A 10,145-nucleotide genomic window follows, 5' to 3' on the forward strand; every position below is an offset into this window, starting at 1 on the left:
AAGAATTAATTCCAATTTCTAGTTCTTCTCAAGATGACTCTTTCAGGAATCTCAGAAATCAAGGTTTTGAATTTTAATTAAAAATAAACTTAGGACTTTGGGGAGGAGACTGACTTTGTTTTGTTCTTCTTAAATATGAAAACATACTTTAAACATATTTTTTTTTCTTAAAGAAGACTAAGGGTATGTTTTTTGGATGTACTTCATAACATACAAATTAACAAATTACTTACTGCCTACTAGCTCTGCTAGATACTGTGCTGGAAAAATGAAATGAACAAGACAGATGTAGCTCCTTCTCTAATGGAGCTGTTATGTTAGCAGAGGAGACAGACAAACAAAAAACCACAGTTCAGTATAGTGAGGGCTGGGATAAAGAAGTACAGAATGCTATGGTGGGCACCAAACCGCAAAGACTAACGACATCATGGAGACTCTATTCAATTAGCACAGAACATTTCTTCAGGGGTTACCTACCTTTCCACCAACATCCTGAAGAACTATGTTTTCAGGTTTTAGATCACGATGTATAATTTTGTTTTCATGCAAATATCGGATCCCAGATCCTAAATAAAGTTTAAAATGTATTTTGAGGTAATAGAAAAACACTGAAATAAAAAAATTCAACTCATTTTGTACAGATCTGGTCTGATGCTCAATTTTATATGGACCATCATAACTACATGATTAATGATTTTATAGACACTCAAATTTTCTCCACAAAAATACAGTAACATTAATCAGACAGCAGAATTACAATATGTTCCCATTTAACTTATGAAAATTAATATTAAAAAGAAATGGAACAAGCAATTGAAAAAAATCCCAGTATTATCATTGGACTTCTCAACTAGACTTTGGCCTCCATAACCTAAGAAAAGAAACAAATCAAAATATATAGAGAAACATAATCTGGCCTTCTGAGCTCTCTCCAAGGGCCTATGTCCTGGTTATTTTAGAAATTTTTCAGGAGTAATTCTGATTAAAAAGAGATTTCACCTTAAGAATACCGATGCCTATGAGAAGCAATGTCCCTGGTCAATAAATTTACTATGTTAATCAGGGAGGAAGGAATACATAAGATAATTTCACAACCTTTATTTTTTAGCAACTAGAATATCTATTAGTCAAATGGACACAGACAACACAAAAAATAAAAAACAAAATATCCTAGTTTTAAATTAGCATCAACAGTAATACTTAAATTTTTCTGATAATTTCTTAAAGATCAAAAATTTCTTATACTTAAAAACCTATGCTTTGTATAGTTTATCAACAATTCTAATTGCCAAGCAGTATACAGACTCATACAGACCAAATGGGCATTAAATTATGATGGAATTTTCATACTGATTACATACCTATATCACTCAGTAAAGAAAGTATCTGGCTTTCTTTAAGTCCACAGCAATTTTCTGGTTTGTTGAGTAGCTAAAGAAAAAAAAAAAACCTAAAAATGTATATTGCCAATGTTGCTGGGCAGTAATACTGATACATTAACCATTATACTTTGAGAGAATAAGAAAATTAGTCATGATTAAGAAAACATAAGGGGGAAAAATTACCAAATCCACACAGAGGACATGTAAATTTCATGACAAAATTTATACAAGTAAAAATAATGGGAGAAGGTATTTGAAATTTTACAAGGTTGAAAAATCTCACAGATAAATACATAAAAATAGTCATAGGATATTTAAAATAATAGCCATTTTAAATATATAAAAAGAGCTCCAAGGTGGCACAGCAGGAGCCATGGGTTTGATTACGATTATTGGATGGGGATGACCTCCTGGAGAATGAAATGGCAACTTATTCCAGTATTCTTGCCTGGGAAATCCTATGGATGGCCCATGGGGTCACAAAAGAGTTGGACATGACTTAGCAACTGAACAACAACAACAACTGGTAGATTTAAAATGAGATGGGAAAGATTTGCAACAGAGAAACATCAACACTTTACACATTGACACTGTGATCTAAAACCATCAATATAGTCCCATCCTGCAAACACCACTACCACCAACAAAAATATTCATGTTCTAAAGCAGGGGTCAGCAAACATTACCTGTAAAGGGCCAAGAGAGTAAGTTCTTTAGGCTTCCAAGTCATGCAATCTCTGGCACCACTACTCGACTCTGCTACTATTGTAAGAAAGCAGCCACAAAAACAGACAACAGGCCATAGTTTACTGACTCTTACTCTAGATTATTGTACTGAGTGGGATTCAAATACTGCTAGAGTTCGTGATTTACTATCTCATCAAAACATCCACACTACCTTCCGGAGATCTCCTCCAGAACAATATTCCATTGCTAGCAGAGGCACATCGTTAATCAAAAAATTCAATTCCTCAGGAACGTCACAGGCCTTTACAACATTGGCGTGGTTCAACCTAACAAGGGGAAAGCATTATAATAAAAAATTTGTTTCCAGTGAAAAGGGACTGAGTTTGAAATTGTAGTTATTTGGGGGCAGTGAGGGGATGAAAGACTGACTTTATTTATAATGTTCTAATTTCTCATTTGTATAATTAAAAATTGATATTGTGTAAAAGTTTTTAATTTGTGTACAAATACATGTTTTTCAATAAATATTGAATCACATTATATATTGTTTCCTAACATCTTTTTTTAAACTTAGTAATATATCATATCACCATCATCATCACACAGTGGTCTCTAAACTGGAATAGATTCCCATGGCCCAGGGACCTAAAGAAACAGAATTTCCATGTGTAGAGCCTGAGGATTTGTATTGTTAAAAGGTTTTTCTAGTGATTCTGCCAGATAGCCAAGTTTGAGAACCATTAAAATGCATTGAGAACTCTGAAGTCAAAAAGTGCTTATTTCAAATCCAGAGTCTATTACCTATCAGTTATATGACTATAAGCTTCAACTTTTTCTTTAGCAAAGAGATAATGCCTAAACACAGGGTTGCTGTGACAACGAGAAGATATGGGTAAGCCCTTATTAGCATTCTACCTGTGGATGTTTTAAAACATAGCCACTTCTCCCTTCAAGAGCTGAATTTTCTTTCCCTGAAGTAGAGGCTATATTAAAGGACTGATTTCTAACAAACAGAAATTATTTGGAAAGGATAGAGTGTAGCTTCTGAGGGAAGATCATAAAAATATGTCCGCCTGCTCGCTCTCTCTCAGATCACTGACTTTGGGGAAAGTTAGCTGCTATGTTATGAAGACATTCAAATTTCCCTATGGAAAGAGAGGCACATGTGATGGGGCACCAATGCCTCTAGCCAACAGACACTAAATGAGCTTTGAAGTGGACACTCCAGCCCCACTCAAGCCTTTGGATAACTGCAGCCCCAGTCAACATTTCGAGATGTTTCAGGAGGCATCTCTTGAGTCAAAACCACCTAAGTCACTCCCAAATTCCTAAACCACAGAAAGTGTGAGACACCAAACTTCTGTTGTTTTAACCCACTAAGCTTAAGGATAATTTTTTTACAAAGCAATGGATATACTATTTAACAAAAGTAGGTGAGAGTAAAAAAAATTTTTTAATTAAAAGTAGTGACCGCTATTTAACTATAAAGTATAACAGATAAGCACTGCCTGAGACCCAAAGGAAACAGATTCTGCCCTCAGAAAGCTGAGTCTGATAATACCTAGCTGACATTTTATTTTATGTTTTTGGAGCATAGAAAAATTTACAGCAAGGCCATGCAAGGAAATGGTGGCTCATGCTCTAAAAAACTCCAAGTTCCCTGAAGGGCTTTTTGTTTTTCTTCAATATTATACTATTATTACCTAGATAACTATTTAAACAAAACCTACTTAAGCATGATGTGATGTTATTATTTGAAATAAAACACACATATTTAATGAGAAGGAGAAAAATATGCCCCCCAAAAGATTCAAAGAAGAATGGATTCCTAGCCTCCTTCCCTATGATGACATCTGGGTGGGTTGCAAAACTGGGGAAACTTAAGTCATCAAGTACACTTACTTCTTCATGATCTGGATTTCATGGCACCACCGTTCTCTGTTTTTGGTACTTAGCTCTAGGCGACAAGACTTAATTGCTATTTTGAGATCAAGTTCCTGCCAAAATAGAAAATCAACAGAAGATTATAAATTAGGTTCTTGTGCAGATTTACTTGCTATCAAAGAAATGCCAACTTGGGGAAACAAAACTCTTTTAGCTTTACTAATTAAACAGAAGATTATAAATTAGGTTCTTGTGCAGATTTACTCGGAGAAGGCAATGGCACCCCACTCTAGTACTCTTGCCTGGAAAATCCCATGGACTGAGGAGCCTTGAAGGCTGCAGTCCATGGGTCGCTGAGGGTCGGACACAACTGAGCGACTTCACTTTCACTTTTCACTTTCATGCATTGGAGAAGGAAATGGCAAACCCACTCCAGTGTTCTTGCCTGGAGAATTCCAGGGACAGGGGAGCCTGGTGGGCTGCCATCCACGGGGTCGCACAGAGTCGGACATGACTGAAGTGACTTAGCGGCAGCAGCAGCAGCAGCAGATTTACTTGCTATCAAAGAAATGCCAACTTAGGGAAACAAAACTCTTTTAGCTTTACTAATTAAACATATTTATCCACAGTTCTCTTGAGCCAATGCTTCTGCCAAGTAAGCCATGAGACTATTAAACTAATGCTTTTAAACTGACCTTCAAACACCAAAGCACACAAGCAAAAAGTTACTGAGGCTGATCCTGTAACAGATCTCTTCAGAACACCATCTCACACATGCTGCTAGAATATAAAAAGACTCTGTCTCCCCAACAACCCCTTTCTGAATTTAGTCAAGGCAGCTGAAAACGGTTCCAGGTTCCCACATAACTAGAATGCGGAGAATAATTCAGGGCTCCCTGCCTCAACAGTAGGAAATAGTTTTAATATGACCAAATCTAATACAAAAAAACTCCAAAACTATTTCCTAATTTTTGCATTTCAAATGACATTGAAAGACTCCTAACAATGGTTGTATATTCCCATGTCTAGAAAACGGACCTAACAGCTCTTGCCTCTATGACTAGTAATTTAGCCAATTCTAACTGAAATTAAACCCAACCTGATGTACATTACAGGAAGCAGCCAAACCTCATCACATTCTGGCAACAGTAATAATGCAGCCCAGGAACAGGAAGCAAGACACAATTTGTATAGGATGGTCTGAAATGGGGGCCAGCAAGAAATGAGATAACTGATGTATAGAGCGAGAGTAAGGAACTAGGCCAGACTACAGCCCAACCTAACCAGTGTCCTCCCTTCCTTCAGCCTCTCGTTATGAGTAGATGCTGAGCTGCTGCTAGGTCCTGTGTACGTTTTTACCACTATGGAGTCAATCTGGTACAACCATGAACAACATTAAGTCCTAAATTCTCATATGAGTAAGGCAGAAAGCTATCTATTTCAAAAAGATTTCACCCTAAAGTATCCTTCAACCTCTCAGTTTATATTTCAGCTACTCTCTGAAGGTCTCCCTCACTTTTCACGGAGAATGCTCTGTGGAAAGTTTATACATGTCCAGCAAAACAAAAAAAGAAGAGTTTGGTGCTTTTAAAAAAAAAAAAAGGTAACAGTAATAGGCAGGAGATGAATGGTGGTGATAGCTGCACAAAATGTGAATGTACTTAATGCCACAGAACTGTACACCTAAAGATGGCTAAATGGCAAATGTTATGTATATTTTACCACAATAAAAAATTGGAAAATACTAAGCTAAATTATGGAGAAGGCAATGGCACCCCACTCCAGTACTCTTGCCTGGAAAATCCCATGGATGGAGGAGCCTGGTAGGCTGCAGTCCATGGGGTCGCGGAGGGTCGGACACGACTGAGCGACTTCACTTTGACTTTTCACTTTCATGCATTGGAGAAGGAAATGGGAACCACTCCAGTGTTCTTGCCTAGAGAATCCCAGGGACGGCAGAGCCCGGTGGGCTGCCGTCTATGGGGTCGCACAGAGTCGGACACGACTGAAGTGACTTAGCAGCAGCAGCAGGAAGCTAAATTAGTTTCTATTAGTTTCTTTACTATAGGACTTCACAGAGCTTTTAATATGCTATTGTGGGTTATGACTCTCCAATGAAGAAATATTATATGCATCATTTATAGAATGTATTCGGAGAAGGCAATGGCACCCCACTCCAGTACTCTTGCCTGGAAAACCCCATGGATGGAGGAGCCTGGTAGGCTGCAGTCCATGGGGTCGCTAAGAATCGGACACGACTGAGCGACTTCACTTTCATTTTTCACTTTCATGCATTGGAGAAGGAAATGGCACCCCACTCCAGCGTTCCTGCCTGGAGAATCCCAGGGATGGGGGAGCCTGGTGGGCTGCCATCTATGGGGTCACACAGAGTTGGACACGACTGAAGCGACTTTGCAGCAACAGCATAGAATGTATTGACCACAGTATCCTTTTTTCAAAGCATTTTACAAGATTAGTTTTTCCAAACACATTGTGAGAAGTGCCACCCTATATCGTAGGAAGAGTTCTTTGGTTATTTCACCATGCTTCTACATCACTTTACAAATACCTTCATTATATAGGTTGCCACATTGTACTTCAAGTGTTTCTGTGTCTACTTCTCTCACTAGACTTGAAATTCTTTGAGGGAAGAAAATACTGTTTTTGTTGATTCTGGTACCATCAGCTGTCAGCTACCCAATAATCAGTTAAATAAACCATATTACATCCTTTTCTCTTTCTCGTTGTGATTTAAGAGGGGGTAGATGAAATATTGAAATGTGGCTTCCACCAAAACACAACGATTTGAAAGCCAAACTCAAAGCTCTAATTGGAAAAGTAATGATACTATTTCCAAGTCTTACCACAGAGTATTCTCTTCTCACTACAGACTCAGTTGTCAAATGTCCCAGTTCTGGGGAAGGGCCACTGTGAATATCTGGAAAGTTCCCAAGAGATTTCTAAGATTCTAGAGGAAGCTAAATCTCTTCATTTAAACAGTGATGAATTCCAAAGACACATCCTCTGGTAACACATCCTCTGGTATGTTGGGAGGAGAAAATTAGGGAGGAATTATTGTTTAAAGACTCATGTCCTGGAGGCTCAGATGGTAAAGAATCTGCCTGTAATGTAGGAGACCCAGGTTCAATCCCTGGGTCAGGAAAATCCCCTGGAGAAGGGAATGGCAACCCACTCCAGTATTCCTGCCTAGAGAATTCCATGGACAGAGGAGCCTGGAGAGCTACAGTCTGTGGGATCACAAACAGTCAGACAGGACTGAGCAACTAACACTTGCTCTTTCTTTCATTGTTTAAAGGGTACAGAGTTTCAATTTGGGAAGATGAAAAAATTCTGGAAATAGAGGGTGATGGCTGTTGCACAACAATGTAAACATACAATGTCACTGAACAGTACACTTTAAAAGGATTAAAATGTAACTTTTATGTTATATATATTCCATCACAATTTTTTTTTAAATTTTAATGTATTCATTCATCCCCAGCCAGGAACCAAGCAAAGCAGTCACATAAACAGGCGAGCATGCAAACTCCTTTTTCTTATGACCAGACTGATGGGCAGGTTGATAACAAAGCCACAGGCAACATTCTGCTGGAATGTACTTGGCCCCCTCTCTTTACTCTTTGAATGCCTTGTGTCTGATAGTTAAAATTATTAAATTTACTATTTGTCTGGCTGTCAAAGTACTTAATGCCTGGTCCTTCACCTTCCTTTCTCCCTCTCTCCAAGACTCTCTCCTATGCTCTACTAGAAACATGCTTCACAAAATTTCCTGTTATATCAGTGACATTTGTCATTGTATAACTGCCACACAAACAGACCTAATCCTCCCAGGTAGACTCCCATCTACCCTACCCCTCCCTATGCTGTGAGCTCTCTACTCACATTCATACTTCTTAGGACAGCAAATCATGATTCCCCCTCTTGAATCCACTTCTTAGGTCATAGGCCAATACATTTTAGAAACAGCTTAACTGTTCATCTTGTCTTATATGTTTTTCCAGAAAGATTTACCTTTTACAAAAAATCTTCGAGAACACCACTTTTATCTTGACATTTCCTTTTTTTAACATCAGTTAATGATGATGAAGATGATGACAACAGCAACAGCACAGCAGCAGCAGGAGCTAACATCTGAGAGCTTACCATGGGCGTGGCACTTATAAACATCTTATGATGTATATACATTATTATAACCATTTTACATATGATAAAATAAAAGCTATACTGCAGGGAATATTGTTCCAGGGTCTAAAAAGCTAATAGGTCTGAAAATGTCCTTCAAGAGAGCATGTGCTGTGCTAAGTCTCTTCAATTGTGTCCAACTCTTTGCCACGCTATGGACTACAGCCCACTAGGCTCCTCTGTCCCTGGGATTCTCCAGGCAAGAACACTGGAGTGGGTTGCCATTTCCTCCTCCAAGGGATTTTTCCGACCCAGTGGTCAAACCGTGTCTCTTCTGTCTTCTGCATTGGCAGGCGTGTTCTCTACCACTAGCACCACCTGGGAAGCCCTCAAGAGAGCACCGACCCCCCTCAAAGGCAGTGCATAAGGCTGCATGCATGTGCGTCTGTGCATTTGTCTGGGGAAAAGGTTCATAGCTTTTATTGGTATATGAAAAGACTGGCTCACACATGATCGTTAGATGCTGCTACCATGGTTAAATATTTTCAGTTATTTTCAGTTAAATCGAAGCACAATTTCCGAGTCTAATGTTAACTGTCTTCACCTGCTAGAGGACCTCACCCTCTATCTCCTACCCTTGTGAATCCACGATCATTTTCACCAGGTGTTCCCTACTTAGAAAGCATCCCCAATTCCAAAGCCCCAACACCCAATGAAACCAAAAGCTTGACTGCGGACCCACTATGACACCGTCCTTGTCTACTCCAGGCCCTACAGACATCACAAGGCTTGCAAGCACACACAAAAAACACACACATTCCAACAGGCAGCCCCGACCCAGCCCCATGTTCTCAGCCACTTGTGCTCACAATATGTGCACACTCTGATATGTGTGTACCTCCCACACCCTGACTCTATATTCAGAGGGACACGTACGTGCCAGCACGCTCGGTAAACACATCTTGACAGTCATAACAAAAGTTCTCCCTAATAGCTCTCTCTCACACACTGCCCAGAACTCAGATAAACCTCGGACTCAATCCCAGGCTCACAAATACAATCAGTCCTCTGTCCTCTCTCTCTCTCACACACACACACACACATACTGAGGCTCACTGGCCCACGACACTGCCCCACCGACAATCTCTCACGTACTGACAAGGCACTGTGTTCCACAGGCGCCCTGACAAACACCCACCGCCGCTCCCTTGCGCGCCCCGCCTCACCCGATGTTGATACAGGCAGACGTTCCCGAAGCCGCCGGTGCCCAGCCGCTCCCGCATCTCCCAGGGCCCGCCCGCGCCCGGCCGCAGCCCCGGGGGCCGCTCCATGGGGCGGGAGGGCGAGCGGCCTGAGGCTCCGCCACTGTTTCGAGGCCGGTTCCGGGCCGCAGAGGCTCGCGCGTCTTTCTTCTCGCGAGAAGCAAGCGTCATTTCCGGTAACTGCGGCAGCGAAAAAGCCCGCCCCGAGCCCCGCCGGCGAAACGGTAGGGAGGAGGTGGGTACTTTAGATCCCCTCTCTCAGAACGTTCCCTAGGCATCGTCGTAGCTGAGAAAACCCACATGTGTTTTCCCAATCTTCAAAAATATAAGCTCTCCAAACAATTCCCTTAAAATCACTTTCCAAATCAGTCTTTGCCGTATTCGTCTTTTCTAAACTTAAGGTTGTCCCCACCCTTGTCTACGCTTCACCTTATTTCAGACCTTTCCTCCAGCCCCACCAGCCGCTGAGCTGCCACTGGTAAAGGCCACCGAGGATTTAAATATTGGGAAATCCGAAGAACTAGAAAGAATTCTGCGCTAACAGGCCCGCTGATGCATTAGGCGTCGTAGTTCATTTTTCTTTTCTTCTCTTAAATGACTTCGTATGCACCTGTTCTAGGATCTCCCCTATAACCCCAAACAACTCAAGGATGTGACGCTGTTCCGGAGTAAAGAATGCTCCGCCTGACTTCGGGAGCTTTTCCCTAAAAGCCTCACGGAGCTTGCTGTCAGGCGTACCTCCAGTTGTGGGTTTGCCAGCACGGAAGTTCCTCATTGTGGGGTTGTT

At 40.8% G+C, this 10,145-nt stretch overlaps 1 protein-coding gene across 7 annotated transcripts in view; it reads right to left on the minus strand.

The window, feature by feature from the left end:
• CHUK (component of inhibitor of nuclear factor kappa B kinase complex) overlaps positions 1-9,505 on the minus strand; it is a 42,304-nt gene extending 32,799 nt beyond the window's left edge. For 5 of the 7 annotated variants that reach the window (XR_002179963.2, XR_011564254.1, XM_070780645.1 and 2 more), the window contains exons 1-5: positions 9,323-9,505; positions 3,972-4,066; positions 2,281-2,395; positions 1,362-1,431; positions 478-566 (exon numbers count right to left, since the gene is read on the minus strand). Coding sequence is in view for 5 of the 7 variants with exons in the window: in XM_070780645.1 (XP_070636746.1) it covers positions 478-566; positions 1,362-1,431; positions 2,281-2,395; positions 3,972-4,066; positions 9,323-9,427 (474 nt within the window). In the remaining 2 variants the exon portion in view is untranslated. The remainder of the gene's footprint in view (positions 1-477; positions 567-1,361; positions 1,432-2,280; positions 2,396-3,971; positions 4,067-9,322) is intronic. The other 2 variants (XM_019952996.2, XM_019952995.2) reach the window with 1 other exon arrangement.
• Between the last annotated feature and the right edge of the window lie 640 nt (positions 9,506-10,145).

Source organism: Bos indicus, chromosome 26, assembly GCF_029378745.1.
Source record: "Bos indicus isolate NIAB-ARS_2022 breed Sahiwal x Tharparkar chromosome 26, NIAB-ARS_B.indTharparkar_mat_pri_1.0, whole genome shotgun sequence".
Taxonomy (NCBI): domain Eukaryota; kingdom Metazoa; phylum Chordata; class Mammalia; order Artiodactyla; family Bovidae; genus Bos; species Bos indicus.